Below are 26,908 nucleotides of genomic sequence, written 5' to 3'. Positions count from 1 at the left end.
ATGGCAAGTGAGCCAGTCTCTCTCGAATAACAAATGGCCTATCCCACTTGAGTAATGCATAACGGCAAGTGTACCAGTTAATCAACTGTCGTAGTTGAAGATGATGAGCTATCATATATACAAACACCATAATGTGTAAGAGTACATCATGATATAACATGAGTTGTGTTGTAGATACAGTGGACCCTCAATTATCCAGCCAGCAATTATCTGAATTTCCTTGTTATCTAGACTGTGGAGGTGACTGTTCTATTAGAGTATTTTGTCTAAAGTGTGTGTTCTATTAGAGTAATTGAACAGGAGTCTGTATATAAATGAATGGATTTCTATTATCCCAACTTTTCAATTATCTGAACACACTCAGGGCCCAATGAGTTCGGAACCACTGTATATGACCCATTAAAAAATCTGGCCTAGCTGAAAGCCACTATAGCTACTGGCTTAGTTGCTTATGCAACTGCAGAGCTTTGTTCAATTGTTCTATATACATTTTGGTATGTGTTTGTGATTTCTTCCTAACGAAAGGTCAGGGGAGACATTTCTATCACTTTTAGTTATATGACTGATTTAGTTGAGTGGAGGTTTAAGTTTCAAAGCCTGGGCCTAATGCCACTGAACACATAGACCAGGAACACCTGTGTATGAGATGGCAAGACTGTGCCACACTATTGGACAACACAGAATGGCAAGCGTGTCAGTCCATCTTATGCAACATCCAGTAACCAATGCATGATGGCATGTGTGCCTGATCCTTTTGAGTAACATATATAGTGGTAAACATGCCAGTCTCTTTTCTGTGACACATATTAATGGCAAGCATGCCAGTCCCAATATAATGGCAAGTGTGCCAAGTCCCATTTGAGTAACACCTAACACTTGAATAACATATAGTACACAATATACCAGTAATTCTGAGAACAGCTAGCGCACTGACCCTCTTAAAAAACACAATACCTCGTTAGAAAGAAGAGAACAGCCATACAATAGTGGCACCTCCAATGGACAGTGGTACACAAAGTTCTTTTCTCATTCCTTCTTCCTCTTCAATCAAGTGGAGTTTCTGAAGCAGTAATATGTGAGTAAGCTGCAGTCGGTAGCATGATAAATTGATCCATCCCTGATTGGTCTTGCATAGCAACTGAAGTCTAGATTGCTGGAAAAGTATTTATACGAGTATTAAGCTGTAGCTATGAACATCCCATTCTATCAGTTGTAATTAAACGTTACTTTCCACCACAGAGTGCTCTTGTTTGAATTTCCTCCCACATTAAATTGCTAATATCCATTGGTTTCCCACTGTAATATCAGGAAGTGTAGTTTTAATATTTCTGAGTTACCGGTATTCCAAAAGGTCACAATCAATGCAAAGTAGCTAGCCCCTCGAGGCGCCACCCAAATTTCTGCACTGGACCCACCAGTAGGCAAGCGTGCACTCACGCCAAACTCTAACAAATATCCAGCATATTAACTACCTGCCTAGGTGTCTGTGGGCTTGTGAGTTAGTTATGTGCCTGTGAATAACAAACGCAAGTTTGGTCCGCGTTTGTACTGTCCCGCACTGTTTCTAGTGTAAACGCCTCCACTGAAGTTCAAGAATTGTTCTGCTGGCAAAGAAAAGTAAGAAGGTTCGTAATTCTTGACTGAAAAGCAGCTTCCCAGCTCACTACAGCTTGTCTGTCGAATGTCACTAAGTAACCAGTTAGCGGGCACCTCAAAATTCCTGCCCACCCTATGTTGGTGCACGTGACTGCACTGTGTACTCTTGTTCATATTTCCAGATCAACAGTGCTATATGAACATAAAGAATAACCTTCTAGTTAACACTGTTTAACCTTCAGTTAAACTCGTACTCTGATTTTAAAATCTGATTAACTCTCTCAGATGCTATTATCTGTACCTAATAGATGCTATCTTTTCAGTTGGTTAGACTTTCAAGCACAGGCTCAGAATTTGATAACATGAAGCCCTTGTGTTGTGGTGCCCAATTGAATTGAGGGTGCTACTACATGGCTTGAGGGTTTCTCAAGGGGTAGTTACTCCCATACCACCAGTTGATATACTTGTGACCTGGATCAAGAATTTTGATTGTCAAAATTTCACCTTGATCATTTCATTTCACCTATAAAAATAATAAAATTCTTGATCGTCAACCGAAAAATCCTAGTAAATTCTTGTCTTGCTATAAGTTCAGTTTCAAAGGTGCTTGGTACACAGGTAAAACAAAAGTTGCACTAAATCAGATGTGAAATAATGCATGTTAGATTTGACTTCGTTTAGTTTGAAATGGTTTTTTTGTAAATTTGGTGATGCTCTCTGGTTGTACTCAATCCAATGGCTTTTGAAATAACCTATAAATATGCTTTAAGGGTGAAACTTGGTTACTTATGCATTTGAATGTGAGATGCATCATTGGAACTGCTAAGCATGCTTTACCAAATAATTATTCTACCACTGGAATAAGATAAAAGTAGATAATTACTGTTTGTATATTCATACTTTGTGTACATATATAATTATGTAATTGATCTGATTGTGTACATATTAGGTATTGCAATGTTTAGACCTTTCATGTTCATTGCTGAGAATCAAATTACTGACTATTCATTTGTTACTCAACCATTTACAATTAATAGTAATGACCGTAATACGTTTTTTCGTTGTGCTACTGGACTGGGACCTTCTGGTGCTGACCGTAGTACTGAACTGGGTGGATGGTACCTTAATGGAGCTCAAATACCTGTTGATGCCAACTGTGGTCGTTCTGTATTTCAAGTACGTGCAACAAATGATATGGTATTTCCAGGAGGAATTGACTTATTTTCATGTGAGACATTCACTACTACTGAAGAAGGTGTTTACTCATGTATCATAATGAACAGTTTAATGATGGAACAGACCATGAGGGTGGGTGTGTACTTTAGTGGAAGAAGTGAGTCACTTGATAATATGTACCCCATCACCTCATTGTTATCTCTCTACACAGCTGCTCCAATGATAGACCCTCCATCATCCTCTACTGTAACAGTTGTTGTTGGTTCTCCCCTCACATTGTCCTGTACCTCACGAAGTTCTCCCCCAGACACATTCACATGGAGGAAGGATGGCACTCCAATATCACCATCTCCTAGTGTTACTACAGTGTCTCATACTGATAGTATGGCAGTGTTCCAATCTGACTATACCATTAATAGTGTTACTACAAGTGATAGTGGAACATATACATGTACTGTGACTAATCCTATTGGAAGTGATAGTGAGACCATCACTGTTAATGTTGGTAAGTTACCTTAGGAGCAACACTCCACCATGCGTATACTTGTGGTTGAAGTAGTACAAAATGCTAATTCATAGTGGACAATATATGCACTCTAGATAAAAGATTTGACATTTTTATCTATCGCCAAACATTTGAAATGCCAGTGTGGAAATGGAGTTCACACCGGTGTCCCATATCACCTCGTAAACCTAAATGGATTCCTGCTTAATCACACTATAGCATGTTACAGTGCCATAAAGTAGAGGTGTACCGATAATCGGATCGGCTATAATATCGGCTACCAATATGGTTAGTTTTTACCAATATTGGTATCAGTACAGAACAGCAGGAGGACCGATATCGCTACTGATATTTATACAATAACAATAGTTTGTACATAAACGGATTGTGCATTGGTTGTTCATGTGGCTCTTTAGTGCCAGTGGCTTATTTTTCACTCCGAAACAAGTGCTACGCTATGAGAAGCCATATAAATACACATGATTCTAGTGTTTGTTGTTGCAAAGCTTATTACAGTCTTTACAAATGAAGCAGTTATAGAGTACCTTGTAATAAAAAGAAGGGTCGCAGGATAACCAAGGAAACTTGCTGTACCAGCTTTTTCACAAGCCATTAGAATGCAGAGTAATGCAGAAATATCCGTTTAAGGCATCATGGGAGTATACATAAAAATGTTTGTGGGTGCCTAATTGTCTGGATTGCACAATAGAAACCCAAGCTGTATACCACCACAGGCAGAGTATAGCAATGAATACATGCACATGTTGTCGTAGGGTAGGTAAATGTACACTTTTAACTATAATGCAAATATCGGATCGACTGTCGGTTATTGGCTTCTTTTGGTGGCATCAATATCGGATATCGGTACATGCCAAAAACCCATATCGGTACACCTCTACCATAAAGTTTGTTTGTTGATTTTAAACCAGATGCATGCCAACAACTGATCTGTGGCCAGTTAGGGCATGTGCGCACTGTTCTCCTGAAATCATAACAAGCGTGTGTGTGTGTGGGTGTGGGTGTGTGGATGGAGCAGTCAACAATACCTTGCATTGGTAAGTGAAAATGGTGATCAAAAATTGCTGCAGTAATTATTATTAGTTTCATGTTTTGAAGGATATACACAAAAATCAGATGCCTGTAGCTACTTGATGATACCCTTCAGCCCATAAGGTACCATCTTAAAATTGTACCCCTAACGTACTGCTAATGCTTGGTGTAGCTAAGTGATCAGTTAAAAACATGAGATAGTCAAATTTAAGCTTAAAAGCCTGGAAATATGGAAAGGCTAATATGTATAGACCCTTTTGCATATCTGGCCTCATATTATGTATAGTCACACAGCTCTATATTGGAGTACATGGTGACAGCTTTTACTAGTGCATTTAAACACTCACTTTGGAAGCTTGGTGATCAAGGTATTTGACTATGGTGCTAAATAATTTATTAGTCTAGTCTATAGTGTTGATAGCAGTAATCATGTGATGACAGTAGTAGAAATGCAAACCAAAAATAGAACATGGAAATGGTCAAATCATAGTATATCTATATCCAAGAGTACAACCTCTCTTAGTGGCCACCTCTTTTACAAAGAACACCAGTATACAAAGGCCATATTGTAATTACATTCCAAAGTTAGCTAAGGCATACTTAATGACTCATTGATAAGACCACTTCATGGCCAGATTTTCTCCTCTGGCGCATGCCTTGACTGCATGTTGTGGGGGATCAAGTCACCACTGGGTCTGGGATTTTTTTCTGCATTCTTCATGTTTCGGCCACATGTTTCTGACTCCCTGTAGTAACAGGCTCTTCTCACAGGTCCCTAGTGGGATAGCATTCACAGAATAAAAGAATTCATGGCCACTTTTTACAAAGACCACCTTTTTATAGGACTACATCTTTGCAAAAGCCACCTCTTTACATTGTAATAATAGCTAAATCCAAGCATGCGTTCTTGACGTTGTCAATGGCACTTAGGTTGACTAAAAAATAGCACATACATGGTTAAAGAAGCCTTGTATGTGCGATTGAATTGTAGTACAATATGTGACCCACTGAGCAAAACCAGGCCATTTTTGCACATTCCTCAAATTCCATTTTATTGCTTCTCTGCATTATACAGTGACAAAGGAGTGAACAGCCAAAGTTTCAGCCTATTGTGGTACAGTGTTGGGAGTAACGCGTTACGTAATATTATTACTTTTGTGGTAACTAAGTAATATAACGAAATACGCTCTAAAAACAGGTAATATAACTCAAGTTACTTTACTTGCAAATGTAATGTGTTACCTAAGAAATATACCGTATTCTATATTTATATACTGTTAAAAATATTTCGTCGAAGCTAGCATCCGACGAAAATTAATTACGCGAAAACATTTTTACCGACGTAATAATAGAGAAGTTGAATAAATTCGGTTAATTGCTTTCTGGCCACCTGTATCGAAGCTTGGCCCTTGGCATTTCAAGAGTATGTCTTTGCTGCAGTATTTTAATAAAACAAGAATGGCCTGCTGCATCCCAGGGGAGAGCTTCCGCTGGGTCCTCGCCTGGGGATTTCGCCGCCAGCGATAGCGTTAGCAATGATGCCATGCCATATGATAGACAGCTACTACAGGACCCATTAAATGAAGTATATATATACGAATATGTAAATTGCATGGATGAGCTTCTATAGTTCAGCAAATCCACTCCAGTCCACTCGGCTTGAGTTTGTGACCAGCGGACAACTCTCAGGGTGCAGCCTCCATGGAATGGAGATTCCACACTTAAGTTTCACTGCTTGTTATTCTGCTTCTCCTATATACAAAAAGGACAGTATAATTTTAACGAATTAATAAAGCTACATAATTCATTGTTAAAAAATTTTCGTCGCTTGAGGACACTGGTGAAAAATTTTTAACACGAAAATTTAACTCATGAAAATTTCTCGCAGCTTATATTTATAGAAATACGGTAGTTACTGTAACGAATCTAATATTACATAATATTATTACTATAAGTAACAAAGTTACTAATCTCGTTAGTAATCCACTGAGTAACGCTTAGCCACAACGAAGTAATGAAGCCTACTGAATGAAGCTTATTCACCAGCTTCTTACTTATAACCAAGATTTGCACATTGCCCTACAACGAAATCATGTCACGTGATAAGGTGGTAGTTTCACACATGACAGCTTAAGGCTGTGGACACAAAGTAATATAATATGTAATATCATACAGTACGATAGTACTGTATGGTAGGGACGACGAAGATGTGGGTGTGGTCTACGAAGATAAATCAAGCCAAAATCATCTTTGCAAACCCTTCACGGCCACTTGACAGTATTGGTCAGGTATAACCAAGAGTTCATAATATAAAGAGGGAGGGAGAGTGTCCAACGCTGTATTACCTGGTCAAAACACACTGCTGTTCAAAGATTGCATCATATCCTGAATATTTCAGTATACTTCAGTATAATTCCATACAAATTCGTCACCTGGCTTCACCTACTGAAGAGCGTTGATAGGTGTTGATTTATCAAAGGGAAGCATTCTTAGTGCTTTGCTTTAATAGAATTAACACACTTTCAGTAGTGATTTAATAAGTTTTGGTGCTGATAGTCATTGCACAATCTTTGAACACAGTGTGTTTTGACCAGGTAATACAGTGTTGGATACTCTCCCTCCCTCTCTATATTATGAACTCTTGGTATAACCAAGCCCAAACATGCCTTCAGAACGACCAGAAGCATTTTCGATTAGGTGCTACAAAATTTTAAAAAATAATTATTTTCGCGAATTTTCTACTGCCTGCCTGCCTGCCTGCCTGCCTGCCTGCCTGCCTGCCTGCCTGCCTGCCTGCCTGCCTGCCTGCCTGCCTGCCTGCCTGCCTGCCTGCCTGCCTGCCTGCCTGCCTGCCTGCCTGCCTGCCTGCCTGCCTGCCTGCCTGCCTGCCTGCCTGCCTGCCTGCCTGCCTGCCTGCCTGCCTGCCTGCCTGCCTGCCTGCCTGCCTGCCTGCCTGCCTGCCTGCCTGCCTGCCTGCCTGCCTGCCTGCCTGCCTGCCTGCCTGCCTGCCTGCCTGCCTGCCTGCCTGCCTGCCTGCCTGCCTGCCTGCCTGCCTGCCTGCCTGCCTGCCTGCCTGCCTGCCTGCCTGCCTGCCTGCCTGCCTGCCTGCCTGCCTGCCTGCCTGCCTGAAGCGTAGCGGAAAATTGGCTACAGCTACAGCCTTACTTCTTTGGCGGAAATGCTTCGAATTTCATGGAGATGAAACTTTTAGTATTTTAAATATCCTACAATGTATGTGCTATTGCTTACTGATTTTCCTTTGATCCTTCTTTATCGTGGCCATTGCTCATCAGTAGGGCTTCCATATCAATAGGGCTTCCATAATCATTGTGAATACACGTGTTATCGCACCAAACTTTTAGAATACGTTTGTGATTTGACATTTGGTTTATACAGGATCTATCGTACGTCATCGACAAGATACACGCGTAAGACATCTTGTTTAGTATTAGTGTGTTTGTTGTTTAGCAGCTAGGTTTAACTGCTCGTGTTTCTAAATGTATTTCTTTGTGACTAACACATTCTTCGCTATTACAGTATTAACACTTCTTTATGTATCCTTGCATGTGCTTACTATTGTCTACACAAGTCAGCAAAACCATATACATACATGATTGGAATAGTCAAATAACTATCTAAAGCTGTTAACACTATTAAGTGTAAAATGCATATGTGAGTGGTTCAAGTAAAATCCAAAGTTTAATGCCATTTTTCAAATTTCATTTTTTTAATGCAATTCGATTTTTAGTCTTTTATCAATGTCATATCAACATATTGAATCATTTCAATAAACTACTTGCATGGTACAGTTCATTAAACAAACAGTGTAAAAAGTACTACAAAATCAAAATTTAAAAATTTTGTTAAAACAAAGTCTTTCTTTTTCAAGCTTTTTTGGCTGCCAAGGGACAGTTTTTCACACATAAATGTCGTTTACGGTTTGGATTGACATGCTCTGATCCATCACAACCAGCAAAAGTACAGTGCCGTTTTCCTTCTGAAGTATTACTTGCTTGTGCTACTATAGGTAAATGAGGTTCTTCAAGGAATGCTGGTAGCTTATAGTCAGGAATATCTTGTTTTATGTACTTCCTGTGCTGCTCACCAAGTTGGCGCAACTTTTCATCCGACAATTTAATGGGCTTGTAGGATATTGGGTCAGGCACACGTTGGTCATTTCGGGGCTTGTAATTTGACAACACATTGTACTCACCTCGATAGCACAATTTGCGATGCAAGACTGTGACTTTCCCAGACATCTTGGAAATGGAAATCTCATGCATTTCAGAAATTCCTTGAATTCCTGGGTACTTTTGTTCTAAAGATGCTCTCCATTGTCCGATTTGACTTGAGGTAAGTACAGGCTCACTGCATACTGTTGTACAATTTTGTCCAGCATTTCCATGCAAAAGACATCTGAATTGTAAAAGGTCTTTGCAATAGAGGCAAACAGACGGTCTGGTGCAAACTTAGTATGGCCCACTGCGAGATAAATGAAACGTACAGTATCAAACTTGTTTTCTTGTACCATTTCAAGCCCAAGCTACCAAGTATTGATTTTTGCAGATCCTAGCAAGACAGAAGCAAATATGATGCACCCAATCGTCAATATGTGTCTGGATAAAGTGTTGGAAAAAGGTGATAGTATGATCAGTTGATTTGGACCCAGCTGCCACTTCATCACATAAGTAGGTATACTGCTGGTTGGGTCCATGGTCAACAATACCAAAGACATCACAAACCAGCTTCATCATATAATAGGTCTTGGAGGGTTGTGCAGACTCACCCCAGTAAGGCAAATTTTTCCCCATCATATAGTCTGCACTCACAAAAGCACAGAAGCTTTTCTTTAGTTCTTCTAAGTGTGCCGATTGCTCAGTATCATGATCCTGTTGCTGCAACAAGTTAATTTGCATGTACGCAGCTTTAGTATCCGAAATAAGACTTCAATAATACTCTAATCCAGCTTGAGCTTCTTCCTTATGTTCCTGAAGAAGAGCTATGTAACGTTTCATAGACTGCTCTTGCTCACAAATAGATTCTGCACTAGAATTTCTGCTCTGTTTCAGTCGGTTAGCTATTTGTCGTGCTCTAGCGATATCTTCATTGTATTCTTTGCATTTATCACAATAATCTGACTGAGTAGGACATATCCCAACATATGGTCGATGTTGTTTAAGCCATGAATGAAACGTGCCAACAGATATTGTGTTCAATCCTTCCTCCTCTAAAGTACGGTTCAACTCATAGAGAACACTGTGGTTGCACTTGTATTCATACTGTGCATCATTAGTGTTGGGTGTTCGCAAAAGTGAAAATTTTGGATTAAAGTAGTAGGTTGCTCCATGACTTCCTTCTTTATGACTATTTGGTGCTGAGTTGGAGTCTACAAACTCCAGGAATTTTTGCAATACAGCTTCTTTTTTGGCATTGTTGGATTTTTTCCCTGCATTTCCATGCCATGTTGGATCATTACGACAAGTAACAACACTATTTTCAGGCTGGGAAAGAAGCCAAGTGGAGGCAGCTGTGTCACAGCCAGGCGGTAAAACCACATCACTGTATCTCGAAACTTTTTCTTTTTCCACTTGCAAAAATGGCCGAGAATGTTGCTTCTGCACAACTTTACGAATGCGAGTCAATCGTGCTACACCAATACCGAAAGCACTTTTAACACAGTCACAATGATAAATGTAGTTTCCTTTTCCATCTTCATTAAGAACTTGTTTTGCTCCTTAACATTGCGGTAGACTGATCCACGAGTCTTTGGATATGCGTTCGCACGCTTTTTCAATTCACTACCAGAAGACACAAAAGAGTGGAATATATCATGTAAGTCTGTTAAACTAGAACAATCGGCACAAACGCCATCAACTTTCGACTTCCCGCCATTTCTTCGGCTTCCTTAGGTTGCCGGTTCCAAGCCCTTCGCGATATCTTTTCTTAAAACGTAAGCGCCTCTAGATCAACCTTCAAGATAACAGTTAGCGGCATGAGTTGACTTCTTGCTCTTGCATTTAAGTGTGTTTCCTGAATCCATCACTTCAGTCGTGTGACACGCGGAAAAACTTTTCATACGATTAATTGGACCAAAAATGATGACATAATTATAATAATATTGCATCATCTTTAACTCCGTTTTTCTCCGATTCAACATAAGGCAATAAAATTTGGATTTTACTTGAACCACTCACATATACAAAACTTCTAATTCAATGCATGAATAATAATGTATTAAGTGCATAATCTCATAGAAACCCTGCATATTATGTTTTGTCACAATTCCTTGTCAGTTGTCAGTCGCTCCAGCAGCATCGTCCTTATGTGCAACAATTACTTGTTGTGTTCCACCATATTCCCACTACAATGATCAATGTGTATTGTATAGCTAACCTATGACAGGTACAAAGAAAGCATAGCTTATTTGGTAACATCATTGTTAACAAAGTTATACTAGCTAACGAATGTGTAAAAGGTAGAGTAGGGCTTATCATACAGTACGATAGTAACTGTATAGTAGGGACCACAAAGGAGTAGGCATGGCCCACAAAATAATATCACCCAAACATCAGCCTTGATTTTCCCTTACAACGATGAAGCAGTATTGGTGAGGTAAAACTAAACCCAAACAAGCTTTCAGATCGACCCGAAATGCTTTCAACAAGTTCTTGATTAAAATGCTGTGTAACAGGTTGAACATAGCTGACAACGAAGTGTAATGGTAACTTCACTTTTCACACGATAATTAATATAGCTGGGGCACGTGGTGCCTTTTCAGATGTGGTATGCGTGGGGTCACCAGCTATAATAAAATTATTTACAAAAAAAGTTAACAAACAAGTACACGAAAAAATTTGGAATTTTCAACTAGAGTAGGGACGACAGTACATTGATAAAAAGTACTGAAACAAGTGCATAGGGGTAGTGAACAATACTAAAATACAGTTAAATAATAAGACGTGTTATATCCCTACTGTGCTTAAGATGCCATAATGGAATGCACAGTAGGGATATAACACGTCTTATTATTTAATTTACGAATGGCTCAGGGCACAAAGTGCCTGCATGCTATTTGTGATTACATGAGGAAGGTGAAGTTGAAATATCAACATGTAATGAGCATAATTACAAGGTATAACAGCCATTTTGAAGTTCACGTGACAACGATGACATCACTACACACAGCTCCTATAAAAGGTTCACGTGTTCACACTTGCTCGGCGTTTTAGAAGTCAACCTCTCAGCTATGTGTATGCTTGCTTGAAATTACAACTATATAGGTTGTACCTATCTAAACGACCTATGAAGTTAAAAACCTCAGTAGTCAGCTCTAGCTGATCTAAAAGGTACACATAAGATTAGCACAAATAATGTAGGGGGGGGTGGACATGTTGATATTTCAACTTCACCTTCCTCATGTAATCACAAATAGCATGCAGGCACTTCGTGCCCTGAGCCATTCGTAAATTACATTTCGGAAGGCTCTGTTTCCATATCAACATGTAAGTTTGAAGAAGCTGCAGACGTCAGTACTGATATTCCAAATGATTCTCTTGAATCCTTATTTCTGTGATAGAACATCTGAAAGGTCCCTTCTGAAGACCAGTCTGCAGCCTTTAAGATATCTCCTATAGTCACCCCAGACCATACTGCTGTTGAACATGAAGCTCCTCTGACTGAATGAGCTTTAAACATTGATGTGTTAATACCAGCTTCAAGCAAACATGTACGAAGCCACCTAGCAATAGTGCTACTGGTCACAGGAGCATGCTTTCCAATCCATGAAAGAAACAGTTTAGACTGAGTAGTGTTTTCATCTAAATTCCTAAATGCAGCTGTCCGAGATTCATAGGCCTTTAGGGCCTGCACAAGGCATAGGCCTGGGTCTTGTGTAAACTCTGGGAAAAAGAAATTCTCCATTGGACGTGAAGCTCGACTCTGCTTGGAAAGGTGTAGGGGTTTAAAAATTACTCCACTTGCCACGTAGGTGCGGGCACTGATATCCAGGTTAGCCAGATCCGCTGAGCGAGATGGCCTGGTTAAAGCTAGCAGCATAGCTGTTTTGATGGAAATTTGGCGTAGGGTAAGGGAGCTATTTTGCCCTAAACCCTTAATGTACTGTAGCACAACTCCTACATCCCAGAAGGTGTTATATCGTGGGAGTGGCGGTCTAGCATTATATGCCCCTTTTAGTACTCTTGAAACCAGCGGGTGCTCACCCACTGGGTGACCCTCTATCTTGCTGTGAATAGAGGATATTGCTGACCGGTATGAGTTAAGTGAGCGGTATTGATAGCCCTGAGAGTGCAATTCTGCCAGAAAATTTACCACATCACTCACAGGTCCTTCAAAGGGATTTCTATCCCTTGACTGACACCAAGAAATCCATTTGGAACACAAGGAGTTATAACTTTTGTTAGTCTTTGATCTCCAGGAAGAGAGTAAGAGCTCTGAAGCCTTTGTAGAAAGTCCCTGTGATGAGAAGGTACTCCGGAGATGGGCCATGCGATCAATTGTGGGATTCCCCGAGCAATTATGAACCGTTTCCCCACTGACAGGGTCACTAAATCTGGAGTGTTGGGAAGTAAGCGTGGGTAGTCCTTGAGCATTCCCAGGGCTACTGGGAACCAAGGTTGAGTTGTCCACCGTGGAGTTATTAGCACCATTCTTGCTTCCTGTTGGGTTATTTGTCCCAGGCACCTGTTGATGAGGCACCAAGGTGGGTTGGCATATCCCCTGTGTAGAGCCCAATTCTGTGTGAAGGCATCTGTGGCCTCTGCCTCCGGATCTGGGCACCAACTGTAGAAACGTGGGAGTAGTGCTGTGAGACGTGATGCAAACAGATCCACTTCTAGTGGTCCCATCTGTTGCTGGAGCACCTGAAACACTGATGAATTGAACTTCCAGTCGCTCCGGTCACGATTTGTCCTGGATTCCCAGTCCGCTGTTGTGTTGTCCAGGCCCGGGAGATGTTCTGCTATTAGTGTAATCCCCCAACTTAGACACCACTCCCAAGTCTCCACTGCTAGTTTGCAAAGAAGGTCGGAGTGTAGTCCGCCCTTGTGATTCAGGTATGACACTGCTGTTACATTGTCGGACTTGCACAGGACTGTGCACTGACTCTGATCCCTGGTGAATGTTTTCAGTGCCAGAAATACTGCTATCAGTTCCAAATAGTTGATATGATGGGCTGCTTCCTCTACAGACCATAGTCCCCCTGTCTGTTCGTGACCGTTCGTGGCCCCCCATCCCATGTTGGATGCATCTGATTCTATCACTAGCACTGGAGTTGCTGGGAGAATCGGTGCCCCATTCATCTGTGAGGCCTGCTCTGACCACCAGGTCAGATCCATTCTTGCTGCAGGGGATAACTCTACCTGGGTCCTGAACTTCTCCACTGCTAATTGGGGAGTGTCTGGTGGTAGGGCCTCTGTAGGGCCCTGTAGTGCGATGGGGCTGCTTGGATTGCTCTGGTTGTAGCTGATGTTTTCCCTACAAACCTTGCTAGTTCTCTCACAGACAATGTGGTTTGGCTTAGTAGGCGGAGAGCATCCTGGTGGATCTTTCGGAGTTTCTCTGATGGTGTCTGAATTCTGAGTGTCAGGGAGCATATTTGGAACCCCAAAAACTCTATCTGCTGAGTTGGGGCTAGAAGTGATTTCTTCCTGTTTATTAAGAGCCCCAGTGCCTCGAAAAGTTGGCATACTTGGGAAACAAGGATCTCTAGTAGATCTAAGCTCTGGTGGAGTAAAAGAATGTCGTCCAGATAAATGATCATTCTTACTCCTATCTGTCGGAGTAGTCCTACCACTGGCTTTAGCAGCTTGGTAAAAACTCTGGGTGCTGCTGATAGGCCGAATGGGAGACACTTGAACTGGTAGGTCTTGCCCTCCCATTGAAATTGAAGAAATTGGTGGTGGTCTGGGTGAATTGGGACCTGCAGATAAGCATCCTTGAGGTCCAATTTTTGCCATCCAGTCTCCCTGTAGCATCAGGGATGGAAGAAGATGGAGCCCCTCCATCTTGAAATGTTCTGCTTTGACAAATCGATTCAGCTCCTTGAGGTTCACCACCGGACGGTACCCCCCACCTTTTTTCTCTACAGGAAATATCTGAGAAATAAAGCTGTTGGGACCTGCTTGAGTTTCCTCTATAGCCCCTTTGGACAGGAGCTCTGTCACTTCCTCCGCTATCAGAGAGCACCTTGTTTCTGAGGTGTGTATCTCTGAGGGGGCTTGATACTGCTGAGGGGCTGTGGTGAACTCGATATAGTAGCCCTTCACTACTTGGAGAACCCAAGGGTCTAGGGTAAGCTGCTGCCAGTTTTCCAGAAATTTGGGCAGTCTCCCTGCCAGTGCTGGGCATGTTATGCCCATGTTCATACTGGCAATCAACACCTCTAGGTGTTGAGGTGACCCTGGCTGACTGGGCTGAACCCCATGCAAAGGTGTTGATAACTGCATAGGTTGAACACATTTTATTAAATTTAAGTGATGTGGCGCAGGGTATGGAGTCTCTAGTCATTTCTTGCCTTGGGAGGTACCAGGCTTTGCTGAGCTGGCCCCCATTCCATGTCCCTTCCGGCTTCGTGAGTGATCCTGGCCACTTCGGAATCGGCGACCCCAGGCACCTTTCTGGGGGTGGCTCTTGTAAAGACCCTGCTGTTTGGTGTTGGTAGAGCACACAGACTTCTTGAGAACAGCGGCTGCCTCCAGACGCTCTTTTGCCACCAAGGCAAAATGTTCTCCAAACAAAAATGGTGGAGCCTCCACAAAGTCCTCATCCTTAACAAGAGGTTTGAGCTGGGGATTCAATTGTTGCAGTATAGCCTGTCTGCGATGCACCGCGTGGTGCTGCGAGGCATTTCCCAGGAAATACAAGGCTTCCTGCATTGCCTTGGTGGCCTCTTGAAGGCTTGCTCTATCTTCCTGGATATCTTCAAGGGCCGCAATCAGTGGGGATGCTGCATCTAGCCAGTACTCTTGTAGTTGCTTCGCTCGTAGATCATTCCTTACGGTGTCTTTAGGTAGGTTAGCTGCAACGACGGGGTCCAAGGTAGGGCACTTCGTCCAGCGGCAATCGGGCGTCCCTAGTTTCTCTACTCGCTGAGCTCGGTTCTTACGGTCCATCCTCTTACTGAAGGCAGTCTATAGGAAAGCTTCGCCGGCCTCAGATAGTTGAAAGGAGTCAGCATCAATCTCGGCGTCAAACTCTTCGTCGGTGTCTGGCTCTTCCTCGTCGGTCTCTCGACCGCATTTTCTCTGAGCACCGCCCGAGCGGTTGCCAGAGTTGCCGGTATTCAATGCGTTACCTAACGCGGCCGGCGGCTGGTTGCTAGACGGTGGCGGATTGGTGGCCACGCTTGTGGCTCCGCTCTTCAATTCTTGCAGTTCCTTCCGAAAAAGAAACATCGTTTCTTGGAGTTCGGCAATAGTCTTCGCTGTGGAATTGTCGTTGTCACTCATCTCGTTCTTGTAACACAAATTGTAGTATTTGCTGTTACAGCCAAGTAAAAAGCTGAGCAAGTGTGAACACGTGGACCTTTTATAGGAGCTGTGTGTAGTGATGTCATCGTTGTCACGTGAACTTCAAAATGACCGTTATACCTTGTAATTATGCTCATTACATGTTGATATGGAAACAGAGCCTTCCAAAATGTAACTGTATTTTAGTATTGTTCACTACCCCTATGCACTTGTTTCAGTACTTATTATCAATGTACTGTCGTCCCTACTCTAGTTGAAAATTCCAAATTTTTTCGTGTACTTGTTATTATAGTTACTTTATTTTATGGGTAATACGTATGTAACTGTAACTAAATAGTTCAGTTGCAAGTAATATGTAACTAGTTACTTTTACCAAGTAACTTGCCAACACTGTTGTGGTGAATAGTCTTGGAGTAATAGTGCTGGACAGTTGGAACAAGGAATAAACTCAATTTGTACAGCAACAATATGGCAAATATATTATAGATGCTTATTTAATTGATTATAACTCACAAGTGAAACAATCTACAAAGATGGTCAGTCTGTTCCCTATGAACTGACACATCAATCATGTTTTCCTGTACATCTCCATGTAGACAAAGAAGCAGGCCATTCCAACAATAAAATGACGATGGTAAACTTTATTTCTACCGCATTTTAAATAAGTGTCCATAATTCATCTGTACAAACAGGAAACAAAGGTTGTCTTACTCCCAATGAACAAGGAGAATCCAGTGGTGTATCAAATGGTACGATTGTACTGTTTAAGGTAGGGATCCAGGTGAAAATTTCACACACCACCCAAAATTCTGCCACCCTAGAGACATTTTATGTGACGAAAATCACCTTTACAGAATAGTACTAGTTCATATAATACATAAAACAGCATTAAATACAACGAAACACTTACAGGTGGCCGGATATAAAATTTTTTTAAATCCACAAAACTCCAATTTTAGTCTCACTGCCTCACTGACCACAATCATAAGGCTAGAGGCCAAACGAAGCAGCGCATGGCCGCCATTTTACGCCACAATAACAAACTCACCAGTGGGATGTGCCTTTTGGGTTTCAACGACCCTCTGCACCTTGTCTCTTCTTTCGTCTTCAATCAGGCTGCTTGTCTTTTTCATCCAACGAAACCATATCAAGGCATTAATTTTCTGTATCAACGCTTTCTTACAGCAGCGTATTTAGATGCCACCATAGATTATAGACACACCTCTATGACGCCACAGAATTATTTCAGAGCTGGATTTCAGAAGCACTTCAGTCCTGGCGCTATAAGAGGTACACTTGCTAGATATTATTATCTTCATGATTGGGATCCAGTTCGTGATAGGTTTGCATTCACGCTCACCAAATAATGATCTAAGGTACCACTCAAATGCAATGTCATCTCGTGAGAATGCAAGTGATAAAACTTGTTAGCTAATTAAAGGACATGACACTTAGTTTGCTCGTGAGTATTTATCCCAAATGAAACAGGTTGAATACTTGCAAGCAAAATGGGTGCCACGCCCTTTAATTTTAATTGCCTGCACTCCGAGGCGACATTACGTTTGAACGATAATAGTGGACAGTATGGAGACCCTACCTCTTAATAATCTATTTACTTAACAATAAACAAGATCACCTCACTCCTTATTGGTCGAGCTAACTGCACACCCCTTGGCTGACTCCAGATATCAAGACACACAATGGTGTGTCATGCAGCTAAGTACAGCTAGTGCTGGCACACGACAGGCAAGTGTGCATTTTACAGGAACCAAGAAAATGCCATTTTCACGCATCCGTAGCTCGATAATGGCAGGACGGAAATTAACCATTTTTGCCGTGGAATCTAGTGCACCTCTCATTCCAAATTTGAAGTGAATCCGCCCATCCATCACTGAGATACGCGCCTTCAAAGTTCGTCTTATTTTCTTCATATTTTTCTTCTTAATCTTTTCTTCTTTTTCTTCTTCGTCTCGCACACTTTAGAAAAATTATAATAACTCGTGTGTGCTTTGGTCGATTTACTTAAAATTTGGAGGGCAGTAGGAACGTAATACTGCACATTTACAGTCCAATTTTGGTACATGCGCTTTTTACACATAGTTGGCATTTTTGTTATAACTCCATGACTGTTAATGCGATTTCTTTCAAACCACAAAAGGTTTACACTATTATAGTTACTCCATATACAGACCGTTTTCAAGTAATTCTGTCAAGCAGTTCACCCTGGAGGTGTGACAACAAATCGCTTTTGAATTTTTGAAAAATCACGCATAACTCCCTTGTTCTTTGTCTGATCATCAAGTTTTGTTAATAAAAAAGTATTACTTGTCACGCCTACCAGGCAAACTAGTTTATAGAATCAGCTGAAAATAGGTACAGAGGTAGATTAATTGTTTTAGAACAAGCTTTCAGTGGTTTATAAGGAATCAGATAAAAAACCACTGATGAAAGTCAACTAGGTGTAACAAGTGCGTGATCGAAATACTCTAATAGTGCAGTCACCCTAATAGAACATCTAGCTTCATAATAAATCTTTCTATTAGAACATTCAGCTACAATCAAGTCACCATGTAGAGAGTTCAGCTAACAACAAGTTACCCAAAAGAGAGTTCAACTACAGCCAAGTCACCTGTAGAGAGTTCAACTACAAATAAGTCACCCTGTAGTGAGTTCAGTAAGTCATTCTGGAGAGAGTTAAACTATGAACAAGTCACCCTGGAGAGAGTTCAGCTACAAACAAGTCACCCTGTAGAGAGTTCAACTACAAAAAAGTCACCCCATAGAGAGTTCAGCTACAAACAAATCACCCTGTAGAGAGTTCTGTTACAAATAAGTCACCCTGTAGAGAGTTCAACTACAAACAAATCACCCTGTAGAGAGTTCAACTACAAAAAAAGTCACCCTATAGAGAGTTCAGCAACGAACAAGTCACCCTGTAGACTTCAGCTACAAACAAGTTACCTTGTGGAGATTTCTACTACAAAGTAGTTTACCTGTAGGAGAGAGGACATGTGATAATTTTCATACAGTATTAATTTTTGTAAAAAAATGCAAAATTATAAAAAAGTATCTGTAGAATTCAGGTCTTGATGTCTTCTCCTTTCTGCAGAAAAAGACAACTACAAAGCTGGCCACAGGCTGGCTTTGGAGTATACAAATACAAAAAGAAGTGATATCCATACAAAAACAGCTAAGCTGTAAAAAAAGGGTGTGGCCTCCAAAAAAGCCAGGGTGAAAAAAGATGTGAAATCCAAGGTGGTGGCCAAGAAATGGCTGGGATGGTAGGTTAATGGCAAAAATTTTAATAACAACAATTCAGGTGAATTTGGTGCCGAATCCTAGGAGAAGGCAACACAAATTCACCAGAATTCTCGTTATTAAAATTTTTTCCGTTAACCTACCTACAGGGTGATCTCTCTACAGGGTGATTTGTTTCCAGCTGATCTCTCTTCATGGTAACTTGCTTATATATAGCTGCATGAACTCTCTATACATAGTGACTTGTTTGTAGCTGATCTCTCTACAGGGCAGCTTGTTTCTACTAAACTTTCTATAGGCTGACTCGAAATGTAGCCAAAATCTCTGCAGGGTGACTTGTTTCTAGTTGATATACATCTCTACAGAGTGATTCATTTCTAGCTGATCTCTTTATAGGGTGATTTGTTTCCAGCTGATCTCTCTACTGAGAAATTTGCTTCTAGCGGATCTCTCTACTGACAGTCTGTGTGACTTGTTTCTAGCTGATCTTTCTACAGGGTGATTTGTTCTAGCTGATCTCTGTTTGTTTCTAGCTGATCATTTTCACAGGGTGACTTGTTTTTTTCTAGTCCTACAAGGTGATTTGTTTTCAGCTGATCTCTCTGCAGGATGCCTTGTTTCTAGCTGATTTCTCTACAAGGTGATTTGTTTCCAGCTGGTCTTTCTACAGGATGATTATGTAGTTGATCTTTATACAGGGTGACTTGTTTCTAGCTGATCTCTCTACAAGGTAACCTGTTTCCAGCTGAACTCTCAATAGGGTGACTTGAAATATAGTTGAACTCTCTTTAGGGTGACTGGTTTCTAGCTGAGTACTCTACAGGTTGATTTGAAATGTGGTTTAACACTTTGCAGGGTGATTTGTTGACTTGTTTCTAGCTGATCTCTCTACAGGGTGACCTTTTTTAGTTAAGCTCCATACAGAGTGGCTTATAACAATGTTAAATTCTCTACAATACAATGAATGCTTTAAGAGAGCAATTATTTATTTCTTAGCTGACTGCTCTATTAGGGTGACTGCTCTATTAGAGTATCTCGATCGCACACTTGTTACACCTAGTTGACTTTCATAGTGTAACTCAGTAGTTTTTAATCTGATTCCTTGTAAACTACTGAAAGATAATTCTAAAATAATTATTCTACCTCTCTACCTATTTTCAGCTGATTCTATTAGCTATTTGCCTGGTAGGCGTGGTAAGTAATACTAAAAACTCGATCATTCGATTTTTACATATAGCTAGCATTTTTGTTATAATCCATGACTGTTAGTGCGATTTCTTTAAAACCACAAAAGGTTTGCACTATGATGGTTACTCCATGTACAGACCGATTTTCAAGTTATTCTGTCAAGCGATTTACCCTGGAGGCGTGACAACAAATTGCCTTTGGAATTTTGAAAAATTGTGTATAACTCCTTTGTTCTTTGTCTGATCTATACCAAAATTGGACTGTAAATGTACAGTATTACGCTCTTACTGCCATCCAAATTTAAGTATATTGACCAAAGCATTCGTGAGTTATTACGATTTTTTCTAAAGTGTGCGAGACGAAGAAAAGAAAAAGATTAAGAAGAAAAATATGAAGAAAATAAGACGAATATTGAAGGCACGTATCTCAGTGATGGATGGGTGGATTCACCTCAAATTTGGAATGGGAGATGCCCCACCCCTCAGGAGTTTCCACAGCAAAAATGGTTAATTTCCGTCCAGCCATTATTGAGCTATGGATGCGTGAAAACAGCATTTTCTTGGTTCTTGTAAAATACGCACTTGTCTGACGCGCACCTGCACTGGCTGTACTTGACCGCACGACACACTATCATGTGTCTTGATCAGTAATATTATACCAGTGTTGTATTGGGAACATAATATGGATGGATACAAAATACACAGTTGGTAAACACTCATGAGTAAACATATTGATTGGATATGACCTTATTATTGTATGAGTGCCTGGTAGTAGTTCTCACAAAATTTGTGTAATTTACAAAAGCTGTTTGTGAAACTTGAAATTGTTTTCCATAGGGGCCAAACATTACCTAGTTCATGCTATATAGGAATATTATATGGCACTTTTAAAGATGAAATATTTATCTCTCACCCACCATAACATTAATGTTAATACTTTTACATATTATATTTATTTCACAGTACCACCATTTGACGTATCATTATCTGGTCCCACACAAGGAGAAATGGTAGGTAATTCCCTAATGATTCAGTGTACAGCTAGTGGAATGGGGTTGAATGAAGTAACAATCAGTTGGATGGGACCTGGAGGAGACACCATTACAGATGATAGTAGAGTGACCATCACTAGTACTGATTTAATGAGTGAACTAAATTTTATGTACCTGATGGAGGGAGATGATGGTACATACACATGTAATGTGATGACAGCAGATGGAGCCAGAAGATCAGAATCAGTTGAAATTGAGTCTCTTACAAGTAAATTATTGTACATTGTGGATTCATGCATTCTTTGCTTATACATATTTATGCAATTTCCACAACTGTTATTATTTTACAGTACCCCGTCCCAGTAGTGTGACTGTCAATGCTCCCAACTCTCAGATAGTTAACCAGTCACTAACATTAACATGTAATGTGACTGCTGTGAGGGGTATCACCAGTGGAGTGGATATTATATGGACTAGGAATGGTACAGAAGTTGAGAGGATGGAGGGAGTCAATGTTAGCTCCACAACTGGAAACATGGCAATGTACACAGATACTTACACCATCTCACAGTTGAGCACAAATGATGAGTACCAATGTGAGGTGGTGATCAACACTAGTCCACTAGTAATGGTTACTGGTAGTGTTACACTAAATGTGATGGGTAAGTACGTAGGATACTTTGCAGACATGGGGCCAAGTACATTTAAAAGTACTTAAGTAAAGTACAAGAATTTTCTAAGTACAAGTACAAGTACTCCAGCAGCAATCAAGAGAGTACTTAAGTAAAGTACAAGTACATGCTGGAAGTACTTAAGTAAAGTACAAGCACATTTTGCTGTAGTAAAATATACACTGTATTCAGTGTATTGTAGTATGTAAGTGTGCCTAGGGGGGTTGGTTTTTGTCAACCATTCTCTCTCTTATATTAAACTCTTAAAACGCACTGACTTGAACAACAGCATTGGTGACATCGTTAATCGTGGCAACATGATACATAGTAAGGTTGGGGAAGACAGTAGAAGAATTGCAAGAAGTTGTAAACTACACCTTCATAAAATTTTGATATTCTCATTGTATACCCACTGTGTACAAACTATGTACAATGTTTGCAGTACTTACAAGTACTTTAAGTACTCAAGTACATACAAGTACTTAGCAAAGTACTTGAGTATAAGTACAAGTACATTGGGGAATTTAAGAAAGTATTTAAGTAAAGTACAAGTACTTTCAAATCTGTACTTAAGTGTACTTAAGTATAAGTACTCATGTACTTGGCCCCATGTCTGATACTTTGGTTATATTTTTATTTTAAAAACAATTACATGTTGTACAGCATCTGGAGATGGTAACAGTGGCAGTAGCAGTGGTGGTGGTTCAGGAGGGGCTATAGCAGGAGGAGTGATTGGAGCTATCTTAGCTGTTGTTGTGATAACTGTCATAGTAGTGTTTGTTGTGGTCATGATACGGTGAGGGAAAGGTGAATGTTTGTGTTGTTGGAAGCTACTGTTATGTGCCATAGACGACGTCGTTCTCATTCACAAGACATCGTTGATAAACCCACTTCTTTTGAGAAGGGCAGTGCTCTTCAGTCCATGACTACGGAAAAAAGGTCACCAGTTTTACGTAAGTGCTTTGATGAAATTACATGTGTGTGTACAGCTGTCATGTTTAAATGGTTTGTATTACACTAATTTACATACTGTAAGAATTTGTGCATTAGTATCATGTAATTAAGTAATTGTAAAGAGGTAAGATAGGGAAACCAGGCTATAAACGTTAGGTTATAGGATTGGTTTTTAGAGTTATTATTAGGGCTCAAACGAATAGCCAAAAATTCGGATTAATATTTGTTTGCATTGCATCCGAATAATAAAATCAGTCAGTGATTATGCGCATGTGATCATTTATACAGTGGCACATGATTAGCTTTTAGCAATTAAGACATGCTATCAAAAGGAAAAGACAGTGGTGACAAATCGAATTAAAGCCAGCCACTATTCGGTGAAGATGTACCAATGTCGTGGTGAATCACCAAGTGCAGGACTTCATATGGATTTGTGGCTTACTCCAGACACTTCTGCACACTTTCTATCACAATGTCACTGTGGTAATCCTTTCAGAAAAGGCACTACATTATGTTTTTCTTTCTTCTCCGTGATGTATTCATGGAAGCCACAAAGCTGTTGGTGGTTATTTATAGGCTTCTTGGTGGTGGCCGCCTTGATTACTGGATTGCATTCATGCAATGAAACCTTACACCAAGTATCCGAATAATTCTGCAACAGCTAAGCGAATATTTGAATATAGGAAACTACTATTTGTTTGAACCTTAGTTATTATGATAGTTTTTGCATTATAAATGACTCCACCTTACAATTTTATCTTATGACAACTATCAAACAGTATGGTAGTACCGTTTAAGTAGGGAGCACGGTGAAAATTTTGTGTGTTGCCCAAAATTCCACATTCAAAAATCATCCTAGAGACATTTTATGTAATGAAAATCACCTTTACGGAATAATACTAGTCCTTATGGTACATAATACAGCATTAAATATAACAAAACACTTACAAGTGGCCTGATATAGTTTTTAAAAAATCGCCTAAACTCAAATTTTAGCCTCACTGCCTCACTGCCTGACTGACCACAGTCACAAGGCTGGAGGCCAAATGAAGCAGGGCACAGCCACCATTTTACGCCACAATAACAAACTCACCAGTGGGATGTGCCTTTTGGGGTTCCGACGAGTGTAGGCCCTCTGCGCCTTGTCTTTTCTTTTATCTTCAATCAGGCTGCTTGTCTTCTTCATCCAATGAAACAACATCGAGGCGTTAATTTTCCGTATCAACACTTTCTTCAGCAGCATATTTAGACGCTACAGAATTATTTCAGAGCTGGATTTCAGTCTATAAGAGGTACACTTGCTAGATGTCTGCTATACGATTAGGACCCCATTCACGATAGGTTTGTGACCACTCCCATCAAATAAAGATCTAGGTGGACTAATAGCGATAGAGTATGAGACCACACACCTCTTAACAATCTATTTATTTATTTATTGATACTGGGCAGATGGCATGCCAATGCACCAAGGTAGTAGTAATGCCCCGAGGAAAATACACATGATTACAGTACAGCTATATTGTCTAGTAATCGGTTAGTAAATATGTTAATGTTTTCTGACTCAATCGCTGAGATTGGCAAGTTATTCCAGTCGACAACTGTTCTTGAATCTAGCTATTTACTTAACAGTAAGTAAGATCACTTTACTCCTTATTGGTCTAGCTAGCTGCACACCCCTTGGCTGACTTGAGATATACTCTAATACAACAGTCACTCCAATACAACAGTCATGTATGATAGAACAGTTACAAGTTACATTGTTCTGGTAGACGTAACTATTTTTATAAGAAAAAGAAGCAAGCACAATATAAAATTAGTATATTACATTATTGTTCTAAAGGAGACGGGAGCCCCTCAAGGTCAACGGCTGGAGGTACACAGGGACGCTTGGATCTAGAACGTGATCCCTTGATACACATTATTGAAGAGCGCAACAAGGAGAATCCCAAATTACAGTAAAGCCCGCCCATAATCACAGAATATAAGAACTCCATTTCTCAATAAGCAAATGGGCAAGATGTTTATAAGTGATGCATGATGGTATCTGCCTTCCCCATACCTACAGATGTGGAAAATACAAGTGGACTAATACAAGTTACATTTTAGCTAGCTGTGCCTCAACAAAAAAACTAGACAAACTAGTATTTTAAAAATATTGTTAATTTAAAAATGAAATAAGCTGGGATCTATGCAGTAAAAAGTAGTGAAACAAGGGATGAATGATGGTGTTACAGCATAGCTCAGTGGGAAAGTCCCTACTTTGGCACATTAACTATTATATAGTTGTTCAATGCAAAAATAGAGACTTCCCACTGAGCTGTGCTGTAACACCATCATTCATCTCTTGTTTCATTACTTTTTATTGCATAGATCCTTACTTCATTTTTAAGTTAACAATTTTATAAAATACTAGTTACATGCATTAGTAGATATGTTATAGTGAAAGCACCGTGCACATGTGTATGGAAATACTGCACAAGGAAGTGTGTTGTTAATGCAGCACGATGTGAAGTCGAGTGCTATATTAGCCTCAAGACACCCACAGGGTGCTGTATTTTTCATATACACAAGCATAGGCAGTGCTTTACTGTAGGTGCTATATTGTTCTATCTGGTCATTTTGCTTGGAGCATTCATCTCAAGTGCCCTAATTGCTTCAATCATAGGAGAATCAAAGTGCCACCTCATACCATATTGTCCATACAGTACTGATTAGCCACATAACTATACCGTATGAGTCATACAGTACAGTAATGAACATATATAATTGGGCAATTACAGTACAGTTATGCAGAACAGCTATGTGAGGAACAATCCCACTTAGACAGCACAACTGATCACATGCATATCACTAAAACTAACCTGATTAATCCTATCAGTTGGTTCTACAACTAGAAATAGGACACTTACTGGTAGTCTGATTACCAGATATTGAAGCAGTTCGGGTACGCAATCTGATGGATACTCTGACCAAGAAGTACAATATAACACTTAAAGCATCATTTATGCTCAAAATTACAGCCCTTGGGACGTATGTATGAGTATGGAATATAGAGCATGGTGGGGTCAAGAGGCTAATATAGCACAAGACAAAGCCCAAGTTTTGTAAAACTCCATCCATGTGATGCTCTTTAAACTGATTTCAGTAATATTTGCTTTATTTAATTTTTCTGTAGGTGTCCCAGTGATCATTGATATGCCTAAACAACATTATGTAACAGAAGGTGTTGCTGCTACCTTCCCATGTTATGTGTCTGGTCAACCAACTCCTTGGGTGTACTGGTATCTTAACAACAGGTATGTATGTATATAGTACTGAGAAATTAATGGATAGCAATTGGCCATATAGTGTAAACTGTTTATATGTACTTAGACAGCAGGCAGATTGTGCTTATGTGGTTTTGTTCAATACAATGGCTTTTGGCACCTTGCAAGCAAATTGTATGCATATGTTTTGCTTGTGTGATCTGTTTAGAGTTAGGATGTTCATTGTCTAATTAAAGAACTGTACTTCATATTATAGGGACATGACTAATGATGATGATGTTACAATATCTGAAGATGGTCAACTCACTTTGGCCAAGGCCTCTAAACAACATGAAGGAGAGTGGAAATGTCAGGCAACTAACTCTGAGGGGACCATTGAGCAGACAATGCAAGTGTTAGTAAAAATGCCTATTATGGGTAAGAACAACAGGGGAAGGTATAAAAGCCGGAACGGAACCGGAACGGAATGGAACCGGGACGGAACGCACCCCCTCCTTTAATTATTTTTTTATTGTTATAATTACATTTTGTGTTCATTTTCTACGTGTAGCTACATGATTTCACCTCAGCTGAATCCTATCGTTGAACAGTGATGACAGCTACCTTATCGACGAGTATGATGATTCATCGCCGGTATCCTCCTTTTCCCCGATTGTGGCCATAGACAACATATACCATACGTACCTTTAATATGGCTAGTCTATGGCGGTAGCAATATGACATCATTTCATAGCTATGAATGTACGAGACTCGATACATCATTGTAT

General features: G+C 40.2%; 1 protein-coding gene across 1 annotated transcript; it reads left to right on the top strand.

The window, feature by feature from the left end:
* LOC136256566 (hemicentin-2-like) lies at window positions 1-26,734 on the top strand. The gene is made up of 11 exons (XM_066049545.1): window positions 1-7; window positions 175-240; window positions 2,546-2,929; window positions 2,984-3,277; window positions 21,222-21,518; window positions 21,601-21,912; window positions 22,585-22,717; window positions 22,771-22,874; window positions 26,051-26,171; window positions 26,398-26,577; window positions 26,692-26,734. Exons 1-11 carry the CDS (start codon window positions 1-3, stop codon window positions 26,732-26,734), a joined length of 1,941 nt encoding a protein of 646 aa, XP_065905617.1.
* The last annotated feature ends 174 nt before the right edge of the window (window positions 26,735-26,908 follow it).

Source organism: Dysidea avara, chromosome 5 (genome assembly GCF_963678975.1).
Source record: "Dysidea avara chromosome 5, odDysAvar1.4, whole genome shotgun sequence".
Lineage (NCBI taxonomy): Eukaryota > Metazoa > Porifera > Demospongiae > Dictyoceratida > Dysideidae > Dysidea > Dysidea avara.
Note: the sequence above shows the minus strand (reverse complement) of the source record. Positions and strands in the feature narration are given on the sequence as shown.

Bases quoted from the DNA above. Each gene is read 5' to 3' on its own strand.
- LOC136256566 (XM_066049545.1), top strand. The intron at 241-2,545 runs GTGACTGTTCTA...TGTACATATTAG, and splicing joins TTGTTATCTAGACTGTGGAG to GTATTGCAATGTTTAGACCT. The intron at 22,718-22,770 runs GTGAGGGAAAGG...TATGTGCCATAG, and splicing joins TTTGTTGTGGTCATGATACG to ACGACGTCGTTCTCATTCAC.